At 36.1% G+C, this 24355-nt stretch overlaps 2 protein-coding genes and 1 pseudogene across 4 annotated transcripts; 2 read left to right on the top strand and 1 right to left on the bottom strand.

The window, feature by feature from the left end:
* The first annotated feature begins 3392 nt into the window (after positions 1-3392).
* Positions 3393-5764, top strand: LOC126609542 (uncharacterized; annotated as a pseudogene).
* Positions 5765-10324: 4560 nt separating this feature from the next.
* Positions 10325-15798, top strand: LOC126612005 (heterogeneous nuclear ribonucleoprotein 1-like). 2 transcript variants are annotated; one of them, XM_050280293.1, is made up of 5 exons: positions 10328-10673; positions 10804-10925; positions 11233-11459; positions 11751-12969; positions 15208-15798. In XM_050280293.1, exons 3-5 carry the CDS (start codon positions 11238-11240, stop codon positions 15219-15221), a joined length of 1455 nt encoding a protein of 484 aa, XP_050136250.1. In that variant the 5' UTR covers positions 10328-10673; positions 10804-10925; positions 11233-11237; the 3' UTR covers positions 15222-15798. The 2 variants fall into 2 exon arrangements, with proteins under 2 accessions (XP_050136251.1, XP_050136250.1); XM_050280294.1 differs by lacking the exon at positions 10804-10925 and having other exon boundaries at positions 10325-10673.
* A 1398-nt stretch (positions 15799-17196) lies between these two features.
* On the bottom strand, positions 17197-19937 carry LOC126612135 (putative MO25-like protein At5g47540). 2 transcript variants are annotated; one of them, XM_050280449.1, is made up of 11 exons: positions 19672-19937; positions 19317-19478; positions 19066-19184; positions 18892-18984; positions 18692-18785; positions 18524-18583; positions 18305-18373; positions 18062-18160; positions 17931-17975; positions 17744-17846; positions 17197-17646 (listed from the first exon to the last, which is right to left on the bottom strand). In XM_050280449.1, the coding sequence occupies exons 1-11, from the start codon at positions 19810-19812 to the stop codon at positions 17519-17521; spliced, it is 1113 nt and encodes a 370-aa protein (XP_050136406.1). In that variant the 5' UTR covers positions 19813-19937; the 3' UTR covers positions 17197-17518. The 2 variants fall into 2 exon arrangements, with proteins under 2 accessions (XP_050136406.1, XP_050136408.1); XM_050280451.1 differs by having other exon boundaries at positions 18892-18969.
* Positions 19938-24355: the final 4418 nt, after the last annotated feature.

The following is a 24355-nucleotide window of genomic DNA, read 5'->3' as shown; positions in this document are numbered from 1 at the left end:
GCAATATGGAGCTACAAAATATGTGGTCTTCGACAAAGGCAAGCACAGGAAAGCATCATGGCAGCTGCTAGGATTATATGCAAGCATGGAGCTCTCATTAATATTATATGTAATTGTTAGTTTTTTTATCTTCATCTTGTAACCGGTTCTCTAATGGCTCCTATATATGTGTTATTTGTACTTCCTTATTTATATGAAATAGAATACATTTAACAAGAAATTCTACACCCAAAAGAACCAGTTGAATTCTTGAATAAATTGAATCTGTGAAGTTTGCATCTCATTTACCATCTATGTAGGAATGCATGATAATTATTTTATTTATCGAGATGTTGGGTAATGTCGGTTAGGACCATGGTCTAAAATATCCATAATATCCCGATATTTCCATCGAAATTTCCGTGTTTTTGGACTACCGATATTTTTTTGGACTACCGATATTTCCGATATCATCGATATTTTAGACCTTGCTAAGTCACTCATGTATCTTACCATGCAATGTATAAAGTGTAAAATATTGTACTAATTCATTATATATAAATGATTATGGTGTGTTTAAACTTCTTTCATTAATTACTACATATTTTCTACACTCACAATATTTACCAGCTCGCTATATAATCAACTTAAATCAATTATATCTATCATGCAATGCATTTCCTTCCAATTTTTTGTGATAAACTAATAGATAATTGACTAAATAAACATCGTGCAAAGTTTCAATAAAAATATCCAAGTTTTTCTTACAATTTCCGTGGTTTTTATTCAATTTTTATCAATATCGATAATATCCCGATATTTCCATCGAAATTTCCATGTTTTTGGACTACTGATATTTCTGATATCATCGATATTTAATACCTTGGTTAGGACCGACAATAGATTAAGTATTTTATTTGTTAGTTGCTAGTTGACGTTGGTTATGATCGCCATCATGTCAAAACATCACGTCGCTTTAAATCGATTTAAGACTAGATATTTTATATTTTAATTGCTAATCTACGTCGCTTTAAACCGACGTTAGTGTTAGTGTCAGTGTCGCTTTAAATCGACGTTAGTATCAGTGTCGCTTTAAACCGACGTTGCGTAGTGGTGGATTAAGCATACAAACTGACATTGAAGCCCTTTCACGACGTTAGCATTAGTGTCGAAATTCAAATCCGACATTGCATTGTTTGATGTCGGATTTTTGCTAAATTTTCGACAAAAATTGGGTTTCTTGTCGGTTTTTGCTTCGCCAGTGATAGGGTATATTGTAGTAGTGTGTTCAGGATGCCAACAAGCGAAGGTGGGGGTCTAGAAACCTAGACATTGTCGCACATCTCCGCGCCTGAATGAGAAACCACAAAATCCGCCGTTTGATTAGCTGATCTTAGAGCCCAAGACCAGTCGCAAGCTGCAAAGGAATTCCGCAATCCACAAATTCTAGAGAGGAAAGGGAATGCCTCCCAGCTGAAGTCATCAATCTGACTATTCAGAGCAAAAATTACTTCAGCGAGTCAGATTCGATGATGATGTTTGAAAAGCCCCACTGTAAAGCCAGTAAACAACCTTTAAGGATCGCTAACGCCTCCGCCGAACACACTTCTGAGGCTTTAATCACCCTGCGGGGTATCGGAAAACAACAATAATTTGAGTTCCGAAGCACGAGACCAACAAACCCATCACTTAGTTCGCCCAGAAGGCAAGGCTTCCAAGATGCATCAACATTAACTTTCATAAAATTCTGAGGTGGGGAGGTCCAGTGAGAGCAAGGCTATGGAGTAGTGATCCACGATGAGAGTGACCGGGGCAACCTGGACCGGGCCTCCCAAAAGGAGGCAAAGGCACCATTCAGAGCAAGGATAGATTGAGTAGGAGAATAGAGTTTATTGTTGAACACGTTAGTGCACCTTACCTTCCAGATATGCCAGTAAGTGAAGGCGAGGATAGACAAGGCCTTCTGCCTCTCCTCCTTAGAACCATGGTTCGTATCCAAAAGCTCCAAAAGCTAGCCTTGCAGAGAGGTGATAGACCCACGATCCACTCTTAGACCTAACGACCCTCTCAACCAAATTTACGCCACTTACGGGCAGAGTAGCAGTAGGTGCTTCACCGATTCCTCGGATGAACCACAAAAAGGGCATAAAGGGGATGTGGCACACCTTCTGATGAGCAGCCTGAGTTTCGTTGCTAGTCCCCGTCTAAGGGCCCGCCACATGAAATTTCTGATCTTGGGTGGAACATCCAGGGACCAAATGTAGTTCCACAACTTGGGCTCAAAAGTATCTGGACCTGACTGACGCGGGGGATGGGATCTCCCATTTCTATCGTGCAACCATCTATAGCCAGACTTGACTGAGAACTTACTTTTTCGATCGCCCGACCACACAAGTCGATCATACTTTGTGGGATCACTGATGGGGGTAGTGAGAATGGTTTCACGGTCCTCAGTAGATAAGAGATCAGTAATGCTGTCCAGTTGCCAAGCTGAGTTTTCATGATCAATTATAGAGGAGACAACAAGCGAGCCCCTAGTTTCGTCATCTTCCAAAGGGGTAGGGTGTCCGGACGGAAGGGAGGGAATCCATTTGTCCACCCACACCCTGACATGATCACCAGCCATTACCTGCCAATGGGATCCAAGGAGCAAAAAATCTCTGCTAGCAAGGAGGCTCAACCATGCCCAAGAAGCCCTACCCTCCCTTTAGCATCCAGGAAAGGCACAGAGGGAAAGTACCGGTTTTTGATAACTTGAGCCCAGAGAGAATTAGGCTCATGAATAAGCCTCCAACACTGCTTGGCAAGGAGAGCCCGATTAAATTCTTTTAAGTTCCATCCACCTTAGCCTTACACATAGTAGTCCAGCTTGTCTAGTGAATACGTCGTTCGCCCACCTTTTGGCCCCACCAAAATCTAGTATGGCTGAATCCATATCGTCACATAAAGAGTCGGGGAACAAGAAGACGTGCATGGGGTAGGCGAGAACAGCTTGGGCAACAACCTTGATGAGAACCTTTATACTCGCTTGAGATAGAAATGTAAAGAAAAAGTAAACTAAAATCTAGCAAATATGATGCAACCAAGTTGGTTAAGATAGTGTATTTCTCATTTGAGTGCTCCGTATATAATACAATACAATATCACGTGTAAGTTTTTATTAGCCTAACATTGAAAATATATCATTGACATGATAATCGAACCACGTCGTTAGGTGTTAATAATGAGGCAGATTCTCTGCCCTCTCACTTCCTGTGCCCTTTTGTTTTGTGTGGTTACGGTTAAATCACGTCAACATTTTATATTATTTTTATAGAGATAATAAGATAAAAATAAATAATAATATAAAATGTTAATATAGCTTAACCGTGACCACACAAATATAGAGGCCACGGAAGTGGAGGGCAGAGAATCAGCCTCCGTTAATAATTGTGACTGTCAGTTTGTGCGCGCGACTGTGAGAGAGAGAGAGAGCAAGGGAACCAGCGATGGAGCGAGAGAAAGAGAGAGTGAGCTTGGAGGGAGGGAGAGTGATTCTGGTGCCGTACATGAACGAACACGTCCCAAAATACCACGAGTTGATGAAAGACCCAGCTCTCCTTCAAGCCACCGGCTCCGAGCCCCTCACCCTCGACCAGGAATACAAGATGCAGCTCGCCTGGACCCAAGACCCCAACAGTACTCTCTTTCTCTCTCTTACATGTGTTTTTGTGGGTTTTGGTAGATTCCTTTGCTTTTTCATAACAAAAACTGAACTGGGTTTGACAATAAAGTGGTAATTGTGGAATCTGATATTGAAGGTTTGATCTTTCAGGAAAATTATAAAAAGGGTTCAATTTAGTTTTGACAAATGATTGAGGGTTTATTGTGTGATTGTAATAGTGGTTTGGTGAATGATTGAAGAGTTGAAAATGGTTTTTGCATAGCATACTTTCATTGTATTGGATAAGCAATTGGTTGTGGAAGAGTTCAGCCATGGAGAGCCTCATGTGGAAGGTTGGCCAAATTTACAGTCCTTCTTAAAAAAATTACCTTCTGATAGGTTGCTGAGAAAAATTATGGAGACATTCAAATGATTACTTAAGAACAGTTGGTTGGATGGTTTTGGATGAAATCATGAGAAGGTTGTTACTTTTCAGCAAGTAAACTTGGGAACTGTTAAGTTATATCAGTTTACAGGATATTGTTTGTGTTTTTCTGATCAGTTTTTCTTTATTAGAAATTGAGACTTTTAGGGAAACTTCGATAAAGATCATATTTTTAAGGGACTTTGTTTGCGTGTTATGATTTATGAGTGAATAATAGTATGCCCTTTGCAGCCATGATAGGTGATGTGAACTTATATATGAATGATCTGGATGATCCACACATGGGAGAGATTGAAATAATGATTGCTGAACCGAAAAGGTATCTTCCTTTGCTTTCTCCGGATGGTGAGGCCGAAGTGCTTGCGTTAGTGCCAATATGGGTTTCTTTTCTTTCTTCTATTTGTATATGTGCTTTTTTTATTTGAAGCATTTCCAGCGCCAAAAGATTTATACCTGCTCACTCGTTTCCATTTTAGGAACAGTTTATGTATGCTATAATGTAATTTTTCAATACTATCTCTTGGGAAGGAATCTGCCTTAATGATGATGGCCTTTGCAATTGAAAATTTGGGAATCCACATCTTCCGTGCTAAAATTGGGGACCAAAATGGAGCATCTCTTAGCTTGTTTAGGAAATTGGTCTGTGACTCTCTCTTTCTGATTTTCTCTTATCTCAAACTCATGCAATTTATCTAGCAATATTGGCCTGTCATATTTTACTTGCATTTTGCACGGTTGTTCCTGGTGGTTCAGTAAACTCACATATGGTTGATGCAGGGCTTTGAGGAGACTTCTCATGGTGAAATCTTCAAAGAGGTGAGCGGAATTATCTCTATGGAATCTGCATATGTTCACAGGCTTTAGTTGGTCTATGCGGCCTTCATCTTGATTCTTGGAATTTCAACAGAAGTACTCTTTTTAATGTTCTGACTCACTTTATGACCTTGGAGTGGCTCAGAATATCGCTATGACTTATAATGGATGTTTATTTACAATATAGCTTATGCACTGTCCTGCTTCAAATAAGTTATTTTCCAATAGTGTCATGTTGTTAAAAGGGGCCTGATACCTGTGTTGAAAAGAATAAGAACCGTAAAGAGTTTAGAGGTCTATCAATTTGTGGGTATCAAGTCTCCTCGCCAAAGTTTCTCTTCGACGATTACAACAATTAGTTTTTGACTATTTCTTCAACATCCACATTCAGTGATGGAGCTCCATCCGTCAATTTTAACAAATTTCCTGTCATATATGACAGGTGACGTTGGATTTACATGTAACAAAGAACAAGCATGAGGAGCTGCTGCAGATGGGTAGCTTCGTGATTCATACCTAGCTGTCAAGGGCCTATTTGTTTGTGCCAATTCTGTACTTCACAATCAACATCAACTCTTTCACCAGTGCTTGGTAGGCCTATATGCTTGTTTAGACTCTACCGTATCAGGGAAGTTAACCTTACTGAACAGGGCTACACTAAAATGCTAGGGCTAGAATTCACATTCAATCCAATTTGAAGATAATTTTTGCTGGTTTACTAATTTTCTATCCATTTTCACCCTTCTGTAATTGCGTATTTCTTTTCGCCTGCTGGTTTGTTAGTAAGCTATTGCTGTTAAACACATAAAGAAAAAACATGGTAGCAAAGATGACCGGAGTTGTTCACCCTGACGGAAAATAAATTGTTCTGACGGTTTTGAATATTTGGCCCAGGTTGCCGTATATGATTGAATGTGGTGCTATTAGCTATTCTGCAGATACGTTTGAAACTTGAAAGCAAGAGGTCTTGTTTGCATTCAGCGGTTGTAACTGGTTATCAGTGTTGTATGAACTGCTTCTCTCCCGTTACAACTGTGCAAAGACCGATGATGGCCTTCCGGTTGGATTGATTACCTATGCAATCCATCCTGTAGAAGCTTGAGTAGTTCTGCTAGCAAAATTGGATGCTTCTGGTGGATTGAATGTAGTTCCAATGAAGGCGGGGTTGTAGTACCTGAAAGGTCACTTCAAGAACCGAAGATTCAGTTGGTCGAAAAGGTGCAATCAGAGCGGGTTTTAGTTTCAGCAGGAACAAGTAACCAGAAGAAGATTGAGAAAATTGAGAAAATTGAAAATTATAAAAGGAAAATAAATAAAAAGTTCTTGCAGTTATTTCCATGGATTACTGGATATGGAGCTTGAAGAAGATTAATTAATAATTAAGATACTGCATGATTAAATTATTAATTATAATTTAGAATCAAGGTGACAACACAAGCTTAAGGCATATGCATTCCTCTTTCAAGTACAAACTTACACGCGCGCGCGCACACACGAGGCGTATTCACGGCACCAAATTTTTTACAACTTTTGATATACGTTTTTATGAGGCTCACTTCGTGATTTATTTTAGAGGTGCTCTATTCACACACATTTTTTTACTAATACACTTTTAATTTCCGGTCGCCGGATTGAACGAATTGAATGAGATCAAAGGACATAAATTAATAAGAGGTGTGTGGATATCACGTTCCTTATTTTAACGATTCTAACCATCTATCTTTTAAACATTATTCATAGATCATTTTTGCAAAGAATTTAAAAAATCCAAAACCATAAAGGCATTCATTGTAATGAAGAAAATGGACGAACACAGATCTACAAAGAAATCTCAAATCTTCAACCTAATAGTCATATGGTTTCAGATTTAGGTGATTTTTTGGTAGACATGATCTTTAAGGGAAGATTTAAAAGATAAATGGTTCGGTTATTGAAATACATTGCGGAATAAACTTCAAAAAAATGTGTCAATTTTTTTATAAAAGTGGTGCTATGAATTCGTCCTTATACATAATAGTACATGTATCAATATAATATGTAAGTGTATGACTTTGTATGCATGTGAGGGTATGATGGCTTCGGATCCCATCATCAGCACATTAACTAACCAATAGATCGATCAAATTTGGATATAATATGCCCATACTAAATTACTAATTATTAAATTAGTAATTTGTCTGATTGAACTTTGTTTAATGAAAGCTCTCTACCATTGGCAAAAGGAATACTAAATTACTAATCTCTTGCCTTGTAAAGCTTGTAACAGAGTCAATATGTACATATGGGTGATATTTGTTATAAGTTTTTATTTCTTATATTATCATTACTTATTACGAGAAGTTTCAATTTGAACTTGAGGTCTCTTCAGACATTAGGAAGAGAAATATAATTATATTAATTAAGAGACAGTATATTAAACAATTGTAGATTCTAAAAACACGATAGGTAAAAGAAATCATTAAACTTCAAAAGAGCAATTATTGGTAACTGTATTTTCATTAGTTAATCAATAAGATCACACTCAAGTATTTATATACAAGATACTAACACTCTTGTATTGATAGCTCACCCTAACCAACCAACTATGCAAAATAAAACTGAAATAACAAAACTTAAGAATACTAAGTTTTGTCCTTTACAATATTACCCCTAATAACAACAACAATTTTTTTTTTTTAAGATAACGCTCACAACTCACACAACTACGTAATAGTACTAATTCATATATTATAATACAAGTAGATGACATTGTTAGCATATCGTTCACGTGTTAATAATATTAAATAGCGTTGTGACAATAATGATAATGAAAAAGTAACGATCGTGTGGAAAGACCAAATCATGCAAAGTCCCTTTCGTGGGGAGCACGAACATGCATGATCCGAAACCTACCAAATATAATTCATAGTTACCTTTTTCCATCCCAAGACTTTTCTTATTGTATTTAGTTTCAGAAAGTGACCTTTTAAATTAAAAAAAAAAATTCTTTGCTCTTGTTAAAAGCAAATGGAGGCTTTAAATTCTTTTCCCTTACATTTCAGTTGGTGAGATTTTGGAATTATGAGCATAAGGATCACCTAAATTAACATTTAACTTCGAATTGAGCATGTGTGGGTTAAGCTTCTCTGCCAGAGCAGTATTGTCTTTTGCATGCAAGTTCGAATTCTTATTCGCCTATATAAGATTATTGTCTTGTCAAAAAAAAAAAAAAATCTCATCAATGATCAATTATAAAAAATGGACGCTTGAACAATGTGATATTTTTATTTTTACTTTTCACACATCCTTGTTCAATTTTGGTTTTTTTTTTTTGAATAAACGCTATTATGTACAGGGAGAAAAGGGTTGGCTTAACCTCAAAATGGCTAGCAATACTGATTCAGATTTGCCTTTGGCAATAACTGAACCTAAGACCTTTAACTTACAAGTAAAAAGGAATACCATTAGACCGTAGTACTAATTGGCTACCGATCTTCTTCAATTTATTCGATCCGACAACCGATTATCGAAAGATGTGTGAGAAGTAAAAATAGGTGTGGGAGTGTATTATGATTTTTAAAACTCTCAATACAATGTTTTTGAAAACCCCTCGCCACTGCCTAAACTATACCTTCGGGAACCGCCATTGCCTCCGGCTTCAAAGGGGAAAAGACATCCTGAAACTCCTGCAGACCGCCGAGACAAAGTCAGCAGCTGCATCTCTTACAATAATCCCGCGCCACCAATCTTTTGATCCGAGTGCCATGATCCGTCTATGTTCACTTTCAGGCTACCCGTAGGCGGCGGTGACCAACGAAAGCAACCAGGGGATTGATTGGGTAGTGAAAAGGCTGTGAGTTGACCGCCACAGATTCGTGCAACCAATGCAGATGCCTTGGCCACCAGCACCAGTAGGTATGAGGAATCATTTCTATCCGTCCACAATATCTCATTCCTTGCGCCTCACGGAGCCCAGCATGTCATCAGAAAAAGGACAAAGAGATGTCTGGGAACCATTTCCGTTGTCCAAGCGTTGAAGGTTGAACCCATGGGGTGGGGGTGGTGGAAATCCAAGCACATTTGGCAAACGCACACTCCTTCATGAGGTGAAGAACACATTCCTCTTGGAAGTTGCACGTTAATTACGCACGCTAAATCAGTCGCCAGAATAAATTCCTCTTAGTAGTTTTAAAATTCTCATTGAATATTATCGTGCATGTTGCTCACTCACCAACTCCATCCATGTTGCTCACTTCGTCTATTTTAATATTTTCATTAAATTTTAATTCCCGCATTAAGTTGGACTCTTTGCCACTTCATAGTTTGACGTTAATTTCCATGTCAACATTATAAAACATTGTGTCAAAAAATAAGGTGATACTAAATACATGAATAGTCCTACTTTTGAAAAATTCTCTATAGAATTTCTCTTCAAAAGAAGTAAAATAAAAAAACACACTTTCTAATAACAAAGACTCTACCATGGTTAAATTTGATTGTGCAATAATTCAATCATCCAGAACAACGAGGTCTCTTGTGGACTTTCAAATTTGGTTCAAGGCTTCTTAGTTTATTTTTATTTTTTTGTAACATCCCGATTCTCTTCAAGCATCAAACTTTTCAACATTTTTGTGTTAGTTTTCTCTACCTGAGTAGACAGAATGACCTTCAAGTTTACGGGAAAATTTGATAGATTTGACAATAATATGAAAAGTAACACGTTTTCAAAGATTAAGAGGATTAGAATTAAATTGAAAGTTCAAAAAGCAAATCAAAATATGGTACAAAACTCAGGTCATTATTTGAGAAAGCAAAATTATCAACAATAAGAAACTAAGATCAAAGACTTATGACTCAGTTGGATAACAACATTCACCTTGCATTTAAGATCATTTGTTCAAATACCCTCCTAATATCGCATGTATTAAAAAAAGAACACTAGTTCGTTGCAAAAAGAATAGCAGCAACTGCTGAACCCTAATCTGTGATCCACACGTATTCAAATAAGTAAATTTAAAAATTATAATTAGACACGTATTCATCTGTAATTGAAATTCTCAACTGCTGCTTTTCTTTCAGCAGCGAAATAGTGTGAGAAAATAAAAAAACAAAGATCAAAAGAGGCCTAGAAAAAGTCCTCAAAATCTATGCCTTGTGGCCTCATTATAGAATGACATTGGGCCCACTTTATTGTGGTTTCAAATTAGAAAAATGTCAGCGTATTGTCAGTAACTGTAACAGGAATGATCTTGGCCCAAAAAAACTATAAAAGGAATGAACGGCGACCGGAACGACATGTAATCCTTCCCATTTTATCATCCTAGAGAAAAGAAAAACCATATTTTTCCATTATTTTCTGATAAATTTATTATCTTTTTTTTTTTAACAAAAATTTATTATCTTAATTTGGGCAAAATTTCGCACTGACACATTTCCATAAATTTTCAAATCAAATTGTTCACAAAATAAAAAAAAGCCTAAAGAAATAGAAAAAAATAGAAAAGCTGAAAATCATGAGCTTCCCATTTCCGTAGTGCCTATATATCCATCACAGACCTTCAATGTCCTTCCTTTCTCTCTCCCAAACCTCTCCTTCTCTCTCCAGAAAGACACATTTTTTAATCTGGTAATACTCATCTGTTTGATAACTGAATTTGCATTTGTTAATCACCATTGAAAGAACAAACAAAAGGATTGGAGGAGGGATATATGGAGAGGAGGTTGAACATGCCCTCTGTTCTTATTTTTACTGTACCTCCTCTCAGATCTTAATTTTCTGCAGGATTTGGCATCTGGGTTTTCATTAATCTGCCGGTATGGAGGGAATCTGATTTGGGTTTTTGTTGCTTTTTCTGAATTTATTGTGGGTTCGGATCCTGGTGAATTTTCTGATTGAAATTTTTCTCTGGTTTATTTTTTTTCTTCTTCTTTCTTCTTCTGGTAGGTGTGCTTAATTCTGGGTCCAGTATTTGATCGGTGAAGGATCGGATGTTTCTAAATTGAATCCAGGAATACTTGTTTTTGAATCGAAATTACAATCTGTGTTCTTAGGATTTCAAAAATAAGGTACTATTCTTTTTAGTTTGGTTGGGTATCTATTTTCTGCATTTGGTTCTAGTTAGGTGGATTGATAAAAAAAATTCAGACTTTGAGCTGCGGGCGTTGATGTTGGATTGTATTGGATATTGTGTGCATTTTGTTTTTTTCGGAATCGGTTTACTTTTGTTTATATTGTATAATTAACATCGGATCCATTGTAAAATGCTCCATCTTTGCCGGGTTGGGATTGAAATTTTAATTTAAAGTTTGCATTTTTGGGTTTGATTTGTGATTTTTGGCGAGCTTGAATTGATGACGTGCTTGTGGCTTGTAGAGAAAATGCAATCCGACAGTGGTAAGTTGTTTATCGGCGGCATATCTTGGGATACAAATGAGGAGCGGCTGAAAGAGTATTTCAGCAGCTTCGGGGAGGTGGTAGAGGCTGTGATCATGAAGGATCGGACCACAGGCCGTGCTCGTGGTTTTGGTTTTGTAGTATTTTCTGACCCAGCTGTGGCGGACAATGTTATAATGGAGAAGCACAACATCGGTGGAAGGATGGTAATCAAAATGATTTCTTTTCCTTCTGGATCGCTCAAATTGCGAAGCAAATTCGTTTCCTTGTTACAGTTAGGAGTTTGAAAATGTAACTGCACAAATTCATTTCCTTTGGTTGTGTTAAACTAATTTCAAATTCAGCTAGAGTAAATCATAGTTCTCTGTGTTTTATCTTTCTTCTGCGGTCAGTTTAGTTGATGCATTACTTTGATCTTCACTTCTACTCTGTTAAATTAATACACGGAGCTTGTATAATTTGATCTTCGTTTTTACTATTGCATTCTCTATTCTCAGGTTGAGGCAAAGAAGGCTGTTCCCAGGGATGACCAGAATATTTTGGGTAGAAGCAGTGGCAGCATCCAGGGTTCTCCAGGTCCAGGTCGCACAAGAAAGATTTTTGTTGGAGGTTTAGCATCCACTGTCACGGAGAGTGACTTCAAGAAGTACTTTGAACAGTTTGGAACAATCACGGATGTTGTGGTGATGTATGATCACAACACCCAGAGGCCGAGAGGCTTTGGATTCATCACTTACGATTCTGAGGATGCAGTGGACAAGGTTTTGCTTAAGACATTTCATGAACTGAATGGGAAAATGGTTGAGGTCAAGCGAGCAGTTCCGAAGGAGTTATCACCTGGTCCCAGTCGCAGCCCTCTTGGAGGATACAACTATGGTCTGAGTAGGGTCAATAGCTTCCTTAATGGCTACACTCAGGGGTATAATCCAAGTACAGTTGGAGGCTATGGACTTGGAAGATACAGTCCAGTTGCAGGTGGTCGAAGTGGATTTCCTCCATATGGTTCTGGTTATGGAATTGGTATCAATTATGAGCCAGGTTTGAGCCCAGGATTTGGTGGAAATGCAAACTTTAATAGTACTATGAGCTACGGGCGGGGTTTGAGTCCTTATTATATCAATGTTTCAAATAGGTTTAGCAGCCCCATTGGGTATGATGGCAATAATGGAGGAAACACATCTTCGTTTTTCAGCTCAGAGACTCAGAACTTGTGGGGGAATGGGAATGGGAATGGGAATGGGGGTGGTCTTAATTATGGAACAAACTCCACAAATGGCAATGCTTACATTGGATCAGGAAGTGGGACCATTGGAGGACGTACGTTTGGAAATTCTGGAGCTAATTGGCCTTCTTCAGCAATGTCAGCTCAAGGCGGAGGAAATAATGTTACTAACAATAGCAGGAATCTTGGTTATGGAGTCAGGGATAGCAGTTACAGTCTGGGAAGTGGAGGGTATGGAAGAAACAGTGGTGCAAGTGTGGCCCCAACATCTTCATTTGCTGCATCAAATGGTGGTGGTTTTGATGGTTCCTTGGCTGACTTTTACAGTAGTAATTCAGTTTATGGAGACCCTACTTGGAGATCATCAAATTCTGATCAAGATGGACCTGGTCCCTTTGGTTATGGGCTTGGCAGAGCAGCCTCTGATGTTTCAGCTAAAAGTTCTCCTGGTTATGTTGGTGGTTATAGTGTTAATAAGAGACAGCCAAATACAGGTATGAGACACTTAATCTATATCTGACGTAACTTATATTTTTCATTTTTTTATTTGTTCTCTTTAATTGTTAATATAGGGAACTTTGTTTTTTCTAGTAATTCATATGGATGTCTACGTATAACCTCAAAACTTTCTTGAGCTTGCTTATTTGGATGGCTATGCTGCACTGGATCCACAAGATTTAACTGATTTGAATTGTTGCATCCAAACAATAGGTTCATGAAATCTTTTTTTTCTCTAGCTGATGTTCCATGGAGCTGATTACTGTAGTACAGGATTAACTTTAGTTTAGCATACCATCCAAGAGAGGAACGTTGCTGAACTGCGTGTGATTTTTTGGTTATGGTCCATCTTGTTCTGTAGAAATTGTTAAGCTCATGGTTCTGTAGCTTCTGCTGTATAGTGCTGTTGGATTAGGTCACTGTCTAGTTAGCGGTTCGGTAGATTGAGTAAATCATGATATTGCTCATCTGAAGGTTGGACTTATCAAAATTCCTCTAGCTTGTTTTCCACACACATCTGTTAATTGTCTTATTATTATTATTATTATAAATAGACGGTAGATTTTAGCTTTCCTATATCTTCCATATGGAGGGTTTGGAAGCCAGTTGTTTGTTCTGATCGGGAAGTGTATTGCTTTGGAGTCCTAGGTTTATTAGGTATTTTTGGCAAGTTTGCTCAAGGAATGGGGAAACCATGGGATGGACTTAGACATTAATGGAAAAGACTTTCAATTTGTTGTATCGGTCAACTCAGTTTATTGGGATTTTGTTGGTGTTGTTGGTGGAGGTTGTAACTGGTTAGTGACCTTTGATGCTTAACTAAATATGATTATCGACATCTTAGTAATTAAGGGGATGATGGTTCCAAATGGGTATTCTGAAAGGCATATGACTATTTTTGACGGTGTACCTCTCATAGTCTCATTCCATTACATTGAGTTTATTTGTTTTTTCAATTTTTTTTCACCAGAGTTTCAAGTTCATTCTTTTTCTCTGTAGGCATGTGCGTTTTTGGGTCATAAATGTTTTGTTTTTCTCATATGAGAAAAATGTATAAAATTGTGTTTCCCTCTTTAATCTGCTGCACTGCTTGTCTCTCTATTGTGCAATCCCTAGCTCTTAATGGTTGAAAATATCTGTTGTTGTAAGGACTTGTTCACCTTGTCTTTACTGAGATCCAGCATCTGTGCCGTAATAAAGTTGCTTCTTTTCCTTCTCCGTTCTAGGTTATCTTCACTAGTAAAGTGGCTTTAATGTTCATAATATGAGCTTGAAGGCATGCTTTTTAAAGTAGGAGCTTTCTTTTTCCTACACCTTGGCCCACATAAAGTATACTCAATGGTGCATTTAAGTTTATTGTTTTTATACAAGTGTTATTTAGGGAGGGGGCAATTGAGCTCAGGACCTAAGGTGTTGGGATAAATGCTTCTAACAACTTGAGCTACAAGGTCCTTGCAGATTAGTATACGAGTATTATCTTTACCTTTTGTTTTTAAATGCATTTAAGGAAGAAACTGAGAGAAATCTAAAGGAGTCTATGATAAGATCGTTGAGTCTATAAAATACAAATTCAGCTCAGCCCATGGTTAAACTTAAAATGTGTCTAGGCTCTCTCTGTTTCTCTCTTACCTCTGTGTGTTTCCTCACCAAATGGCAACAATTATCCCGTAAACAACCCTTAAACTCCGTCTGTCAGTTTAAATAATAAAATCACTAATCAGGGGCATGAAATTATGGAGAAGGAAGATGTTGTTGGGCTGAAAAGTGACTGTCTTATGGATGTTCAACTGCTGCAATTAGGAGTGTGTCAAAGTAACAACGGAGAGATAAACAAGGGACAGAGAATAGGCCATCACTGAAAGTATCATTTTTTGATCCTTGTCTCGTCCGATTTGAGCTCAGATTAATTGTGCAGTGTTTCCATCAGTGAACAATTAACAGCTTAGATTATGATGGCTGCATATTACTTGTTTGCTGGAATCTTGCAACAGTTCTAAACGATAAAGCATGTTGTTATATTTACGTAGCTTAATCTCTCAGATGAGCGAGCGCCCATTCTTTTAGCGAGATTTTGTATTGCTTAGGATACTGTTTTACTCGATATCTCTTGAGCAGTACCCATGAGTACCGGCAACACATTTGCAATTTGTGTTAGACAATGTGCGTGTTGCTCACGTAATTATCAATATTTGTGACTGCCGACGCTTACAGGTTCCGTTCCTATTGTTTTTCAGGAATTGCTGCCTAGGATCGTCATTTCTGATATCACGACACTGTAGGTGAAGATAATGAAGCAGGTGAATTGTGAATTTTGCACACCACCGCCATTTATATATTACAGCAAGAGAAATTTGGTTAGTAAGAGCTAACTGGGGGTGGCTGTTTTGAAGAAGTCAAATTTAGTGTTAGAGGTTAAAAAAATGGGTTTTGTGTTAATTCTGTGAGTTTTGAGTTACGATTTTAGGTTTTTTTGTTTTGGTCTTTGAGTGAGATGTAAAACCAGATTGCGGGATATAGTCACAAGTGTATCATGCATCTCCGGTGAGGCGACGATACCCAAAAGAAAAAGAGGAAAAACCAAAAAAATCAAAAGAGAGACTGATACATTTTTTTTTCCCTCTAGAATTTTATCTGTACAATCTCCTGGCCAAGTTGTGGGTTCTGGTAAGGGATGGCTTTTTTTTCTTTTTTTTTTTCATTCATTTTTTTTTTTTTACCATCATTTGGTTTGTTTTTACTGTACCTGAGATTAATGTTGATTTAATATTAGTGTGAAACATTTGAAGGGTTACCCATGAATAAGTGATCGCATATTCTGATTCTTACTACTGGGGAATTATGTTGAATTTTTTTATTTTTTATGTTGTATTTTACCCTTCTGAAATCCTTTTCTTTTATTTCATAATCTTTTGAAAGGAGGCAATTTTTTTTAAAATATTATATAAACTTATAAACCTCTTTTAATTTGTCATTCTAACTAAATTGTTAAGCGAATTGTCCTATTAATCTTCTTAAAATTTAAATATGCTATTTCACATTAACTTCGTTAAATTTTCATCTAAATATTCAGGGCTATTTCATATTGAAAACTAAATCTCCTACCAATGGCACTCTTGAAACCGTGAAATTTTGAAGGGAATCACTTGAAACTTTTGACGTTTGTCAATGTCTATTGTTTTTGGGATGACAATGTATTCTGGACATTAAGTAATTTCAAACTAGCAATTGTAAACCTATGCATGTGCTTATTAAAATTTTGAAAATAAAATTTTGAAAATAAAATTTTACAAGGAGAGAAAATATAAAATAGTTGGTAAAGCTTTTTGTGACGACTTAAAACAATTTTTCGTTGCTGAAGAGGTTGTTCTTATCTTTATCGACAATTTCTGAATAACTATTTTGTCATTAAAATTTATTTTATTTTGGGAAAACCGTGGAAGAGAAAAGGGGGTCAACCAATATGGTTACTTAGTTGTGAGGCTTTGAACTAAAACAATATAATTATTTTATATTTGATTTACTATATTGCCCATAACTTTTATTTTGGTTATTTTTCTTTAGTTTGGTTAACAGAATTAATTTGGTTTTTTCATCCTATTTTGGTTTTTTTTTTAATTTATTATTAGTAAGGATAGGGGGAATGATTTGAAACTAAAACAATAATTTAGAGGAAGGGGAGTTTCAAACCTGGGACGCATGGTTGAAAACGCAACACACTATCCACTAGGATATTGAAACACATGCTTCACCCTATTTTGATTGACAAAGAAAATTTCATTAATAGGTAGTTTAGATAAATTGAGTTAGATTGTTTGTATAACTGATTTTGAACAATGATGTGGCATTATAGTTTATGTCTCATTAATTTTGTTGCTAAATGAGCTTATAATTATGTTTGTGTAGGCCTACACTTGATTAAAAGAATAACAAAAACAAAAATTTAAATCTTTATATCATACAAATATCAAACATACGAACACCTTCCCAACATAACAAAAAATATGAAACTTCCAAACCTAAATTTTGGTTTTTTGAGCCAAAACAGAAAGCCTTCGTTTTCAACATCACATAGAAAACAATAGTCTAACATATTTAAGGAAGAAAGAATAAAAAGGGAATGAATGCAGCTCATGAAAATTCTCATGCAAAATTGAAAACAAATATACTTTTATTAGAACTTTAAAGAAGATATTGGGATACATCTTCAGTTTACACTTGGTTATTGAATATAATACAATATGAAATTATAGGTCCTATTTGCACTTTTCTACGTGAAAAGAAAATTTGAGTTACATCACCATCTCAACCTTCTAGACATTTTCGTCTTGAAAATTGAATGCTCGTGACCCTTAAAAAAAAACTGTAAAGATATTTTGACGCATGCCAAAATATGCTTAAAAAAGGGTCAAGTGCATAGAACAATAGACGGAGTTAAGCTGTAGGTGATATATGACAACAAAACTTTAATTGATCAGTGGTAGAGTAATTCAACTTCTCTTTTCAAATCGAGTTCTGAAACGAGGCCTATAGCTCAACTGTACAATTTTAACATTGAATCGCACAATTGGTTCTAAAGCTGCAGACCGATGACATCTTGGGATTGCTCGGTTTGAGTTTAAGAACAGAAATCTCATTAATAACTTGAGCTTTGTTTGCTTCAAACTGCTTATCCTCTGCATAAAATTGTAGTTTGATTTTTATTAAAAAATGAGTTAAAAAAAGAGATGAACAGCAAGGAGTAAATTTTGAATCGAAACAAAGAAACCCTACCTTTCTCAATGGTGAAGTCGTTAAGGAAACGAATAAGCTTGGTTCGATTTTTGACAAGTACATTAACAATCTCAGGAGGCTTATTTTGGTTTGCAACAAAGAGCTGTCATTAACAAAGACAAGAAATTAATTACACTTTAAATATTTATAATACTAAAAGGTTAAAAGTTGATGTTCTGAACAAAACCTTGAAGACCTGAAAGGTTTCTAACTTGATTGTCTTCTTTGGATCCTGCAAACATAAAAAACACATAAATGAATTAAATAAGTGATGCAGAGATGCATGCAAAATTCTCGTGAGAAAGAGAGATTCGATACCCTGAGAAGGTTCATTAGGATGATCATGTTATGTAAAGAGCATACATATCGAACCATCACATCAGAGTTTGTACGATCCAATAACATATCTCCTAACAACTGAAACAAAATTACGACATGCATATCAATAACAACAATTGATGAACACATAAATTGGTTCTCAAGACGAAAATAACATAGAGGAACAAATTGAATGGATTATCCAAGAAAGTCGGCTGAAAAATTATTTGTAAATTTTATTACCTTGATAGCCTGGCGTTTGGTGATATAATTGGGAGACTCCAACAACTGTGAATTGTACTCATGGAAAAACTGGATCCAAATTCACAAGAGAAGGTAATTAATAATTCATATATTAATAAAGATCATTCTACTGAACATAGAAAATGTAAAAAGTAAAAAAATGAAGTACCAATAGCTTGAAATAACCAAAAAATTTCATGAAGATTATATGAATCTTACCCACTCATAGTTCTTAGAAAGGAATTCAGCAACAGTTGATTTGTGCCTAGTCATAAGCTCCTGTTCAAAGTATGCGATGAGTTAATGATCAAGCTGCTAGTGAAAGGAATTTTAAGCATAACAATGACCATTCATTAAAATTTGATAAGTGTTTGAAATGGATCGAACCTTGAAAGTAGTTGCAGCATCCGATGCTACGTCGAAATTTGGAGTTTGAATGTAATAAAAAAACTCCTTCACGTGGTCTGATTCTAGTACATATCTGTGACATTAACCAATGAATGATTTATACTATGATATGATATCCAAGCTCATTTAAAAAGAAATTAAATTCTAAGACTACAATTACAAAGCAAAAGGTTAATCACCTTGCAATATTCTGATGACGAATGCATTCCCTTGTAATTGCACCATAAGATAAAGCAATATCACTATTGTCTTCGTAGCTAAACCAAATCAAACTAAACCGTTCATTAATATTTTAATTCCAATATTGGCTATTACATTTTATGAACTTCATTACTAGTACATTGCGTTCTTACCCTTTTATCAGAATATCCATAATATCAATATTATTCTCCAAATACTCTAATGCGATTATACGCGACTGAACCTTTTGCCTTTGCAAATTTGCAATGACATGAGTGGCGTTTTGACGATCCTGCATCACATGTATTAACACAAATGTGACATCTTTAAATAATGCAATAGGGCACACAAACTCGTTTAATTAACAATATCTATCTGGTAATTAACTAATTAAGCTAACATGCTTTCATTTCTTATCGCTTACCCCCAAGTTGAGCTTTGAAAGACAAACAATGAGGAGCCTGAAAGTGTCTTCCCTAAAAAACTCTCGGGTAAGTTGTGCACAAGAATCTTTATTTGGTTCTGAATCATCATCTCCATATACGACAGTTCTTATCTCCAATATTGCTTTTGTCAATTCTTCCATCTATAACAAATTTCAAAAAAATAAAAAAAAAAAAAAAAAAAAATCAGTACAATTCAAACCAAATTACAATTTCATTAATTTCAACCATACTCACCCTATAGACACAATGTATCGTATAATTCAATTTTTCAAAACCCAAAATGAAAAACCAATCAAACAATTATACAACATGAATGTGAAGTAAAACTCAAACCTTTTCCTTTCGCTTTTGCTCACGCGCATCGGTGTTTTGATCAATAAAAATCAAAAGCTCATGCATGTGCTTTACAAGCTCTATCGGCATTCTCGTCTTTGGCTTGAAAAGAGTTTTCATATTCAACTTTTTTGTCATCATAAGAGATTTTCATTAAAAACTCCTCCTACGTTTCTTACTTTGCATTTAGAATTGGAATTGAGAATGTTAGGGTTTAAGAGGAAGGCAGGAAGAGAGAGAAGAGATTAGGAAATTTTAGAATCTGCAATTCATAACTGTTTTTTTTTTGTTGAGAAAGAGTTGTTGGAGTCTACAAATATAGGAACCGTTGACAAAGGGGATCCACTGGCTAATAAACTTGCGACACGTGGAATCTAGAGGCATAGAAAACTAGATATGGATTGGATTCACAACTACTGCAACCAGAAAATGGTAAATGCAGGGCTTAGAATGCAAAGCGAAAGGGATAAGAAGAAGATAAAAATGGAGGAACATTTGTTTTTCCGTTGTATCGGTATGTTTTTAGCTTAAAATGTACAAGTTAAACAATAATTAAGAATGTAGGATTATCAACTTAAAAACATTTTTCCATAATGTTGTCGTTTTAGGATGTGTTAAGTTATTTATGTCGTTGGAGACATAAGATAGTACATAACATAAAGTGCGACAATATATGGTCTTTTCTTTGGACAAACCCTAACTGTCATGAATTGGTCGCCAAACCCTAGTTAGACTTACTTATTTGCCTGAATTGGTCTACAAATCTAGTCCAACTTGGAGATGGTTCAAGTCAAACCCTAGGGTTGTAAATCGGCATGACTTGAGTTTGCATTGGGTTCGATTCGTGTTTGGCTTGTCGATGCTCACTCATGTGAGAAGCAAGTCAAGTTTATGTTCGACTAGATAAGAAACAAGCTAAACTAGAATATTGGTACGTTTGGCTCATAAAGCTTGTGAGTAGTCACAAGGCAACTCGAACTAGATTCTATTTAAGGAGTTTAATTGGAATAGAACATTGTGTTTGGAATTTTGCTTTTGAAGAATTATGTTTACTACTTTTTCTCTAAGTTTTAAAATTAACCATCTTCAATTTGGCCATTTTTATTACGAGGGAGATTGATATTATGTCTCCACCGTCTTCTTTGGTTTCTAAAGATAATATAAATGTGGTGACTAGCCTCCCACGGGCTTCCAACCCAAAAGACTCAAAAATGAAAGAGATGTTTATGCGACTATCTTAAACTAGTATGTTTGAAAATGTTGTCTCGCAAGGTTTATGTTTTATATAATTTTCTATTAGTAAAATGTGTTGCCAAGTTAATAGTTCGAAATAGCTCGGTTCGGTCCAAGCTTGAACTTTTTAAGCTCACTCGAGTTAGGCTCCTATAACAATTGTAAGTAAAACAAACTAACCTGAGCTTGAAAAAAAAAAAAAATTAACAAGTCAAACTTGAAAATTGCAATATTCAGTTTAATTAGACTCGTTTACAGTCCTATAAAAATCAATACCAGGCGTGTGAAACTATTGTTTACCTAATTCTCACTTGGACCATCTCCAACCCTTGAGTTAAAATCTAAAATTTTAAGGAAAAGCTCCCAATACTGTTTACTTTAACGAAAAACCACAATTTTACATTAAAAAATCAATCATGGTACTATTCACTTTACCCTTTATTTTGTCCTTATCGTTAAAACTCAAAGTTTTCAAGCCATTTTCATTAGTTTTTCTAAATTTTTAACCCCAAAAATTTAGATTTTAACCCAAAAATAGTTTTTATCCGCCAACCATTCTGGATTAAATTTTTAGCTCGAGATTATTAAAGAATTGTTGCAGTCATATTTAGAATATGAATGTAATTGTGCAAGTCCTAGTATATTTAGGGATATCTTGGAATATTCACCTTAGTAGATATTATTCTATTAGAGTTGTAATCCTATTAAGGTAAGGATTTAACTTATCTTACTACTATAAATATAGGCACAATACAGTGATACAACACACACCTCATAATTAAATCTCTCTCTTACTGCCGACCTCTCTCCCTCTAGTCCTAAATACAGTTCAGTCAAATAGGCCTATAACACGTTATCAGCACGCTTTTGCCAGAAGCTAAGCACTTGAAGGATAGCACGCTTTTGTCAGAAGTTAAGGACCTGAAGGATCGTAGGAGGAGGCTTTCTTCTACAAAATTCAAAGGTTTTTATTTGTTTTTTGTTAATCAGGTACGCTTAAAATAAAGTAATATATTTTAAACGTCTACGAAGCATGAAAACATTCCCCATGATGTATGAATCCCCTATATTTATATTTTCCTTCTGATATATATATATATATATATATATATATATATATTGTATATGATTCATATATTTGTTAATATATATATATATACACACACGCTTCATGCATTACGCAATTATTTTGCTATGTGGAATTTGTGAGTCAAAACATATAAATAAATTAGAAGCAATTTAGGGTTCTTAAAACCCTAGAAAAGTCCAGCCGAAACCTGTGCCTTGTTTTTGGCCCAAACCAGCGGCACTTGCTGCTTGGCTTACCTAGACCACACGGCCCAGAAGCCTGCAGCCCTCCTGAGGCCCAATGACTTGCAACCGAACTGCAGAGCCTGTCCTCACATCATTACCATCCCATTTTTTTGCTGGGTTGCATCCTTTCTTTCGACCCAATGCCAATTTTTGGCATGCTTGCGTTATAACTCACACCCAAATATTTCTTTTGGGGTACTTTAGGTTACGCCAATTAATTCTAATTTAATAATCACTTGATTTATCACTAACTGAAGCTAATATGACTCGTCTATCATTATTTTGCTTCCACAATTGACCCCGTTTGGTCTCGATCTATTGAATTAATTAAAAGTGACATGCCATCCATTAATCTGATAATTAATCCAAAACTATTGACTTAAAGATCACTTTTGGACATTAGCGATTCAATAATTTATTGTTCTACTTCGAACCGTTGACATCCTTTCATAGTCCCGAAACTCTCACACTTGAGTTTCCGAAGCAACTCAAATCAACTTTATGAACTTAAATCAGCATATTGCATTTTGTGTTCTTGCAAGAACCTCACCTTTATGAACTAATCGTTCATAAAACTAAATTGAACCTGTAGTTTCATATTTAGTGCCTTTGAAATCCGAAATTTTCATTCAAAACTTACCACATGAAACTTGTAGCTTTCATGTTTAAATTAAACCAATACATGTCTATAGAATCCGAATGTTCTACGATGTATGTCTATGGATTACCATATGACTAACCACGTTTTATTGTACCCTCCGTTTTAGGGACATGTCAAACTTGAATAAGCTCGATTTCACCGCTCTGGAAGTATCTGAAAGAAACTACCTGAAGTAAGTTCAAGATATGAAGCTCCATCTTATTGCAAAAGGTATTAGAGCCACATCGAGGAACCTACCGACTCCAAACCCATCGATAAAGCTCATAAAACTACTGCAATGATCTTCATTCGAAGACACATCCATGATACATTGCAGATCGAGTACCTTGCTGAGAAGGACCCACACACTCTCTGCTTGATCTGGCCAATGGTTTCAATCACTAGAAAGACATTTACTTGCCTGAAGCAAGACACGACTAACATCATTTACACTTCCAAGACTTTAGTCCGTGAATGAATACAACTTTGAATTTTGTAGAATCCGATCACTGCTTAAGTTCTGTAAAGTGGACTTAACAGATGCAGATCTCTTGGAGAAGACCTATTCGACCTTCCATGCCATCAATATTGTCATACAACAACAATATAGGGCATATAAGTTCACCAAATTTTTGGATTTGATCTCTGTTTTACTTCTCGCTGACAACCAGAACCAACTTTTGATGAGAAATCATCAAGCTCGACCTATTGGCTTGAACACTTTGCCTGAAGCTCATTTGACCAATTTTAGCAGCCACAAACGACGGAAAAATCGTCGTGGCCTTGGTAATAGGCGACAAGCCCACCCACGAGCCCAAGGTCAACAGAACCAAGGCCCACTCAAGGGAGGAAAGTTGACCCAAAAGTGCCAACTCCTTGCAACTAACGCCCCAAACTTCAAGAATAAGGAAAAAGCTACCGTTTAATCGACTTCCACTGAAATGGACATGTGCTACCGCTGTAGATCAAAGGATCATTGGTCACGCATATGCAGAGCTACCCCCGAGGCTATTACCGAGTATCATTCCCGTTGTGAGTCTAACTTTGCCATTGTGGAACATCCCGAAGATGCTACTACATCCATGGAGATATCAAAATTTCAGAAGGCATCTGCCCCTATGGACGAATAAGTTTTATTCTTCTAGACATGTTTTTAGCGTGTTTTTATCCCTAGTGGCCAAACCCACTAGGAGTGGCCGAACCCCCCCCTAATTTTTAGGTTTATGGTTTAATTTTTGGACAATTTTTCTAAGTCTTTGGAATAATTTGTTTGGTTTTGGTTTGTTTTGAATTTTGGATAATTATTTTATGGATATCATTCCTCGATTGATTAATTGAATGAATGAAATTATATTTGTGCATGTGACCAATTCAATTAATTTATTTTTGGGTATGACTAGTGAAGAAGTTAGTTGTATGGCTGATAGTGCTACTATCCACACCATATTGCGTGAGCGACACTATTTTACTAACTTCATACCTAAGAATGCGTCTCTA

The sequence above is a fragment of the Malus sylvestris genome, chromosome 17, assembly GCF_916048215.2.
Source record: "Malus sylvestris chromosome 17, drMalSylv7.2, whole genome shotgun sequence".
In the NCBI taxonomy this organism is placed as follows: domain Eukaryota; kingdom Viridiplantae; phylum Streptophyta; class Magnoliopsida; order Rosales; family Rosaceae; genus Malus; species Malus sylvestris.
This window is presented reverse-complemented; position numbering and strand designations above follow the sequence as displayed.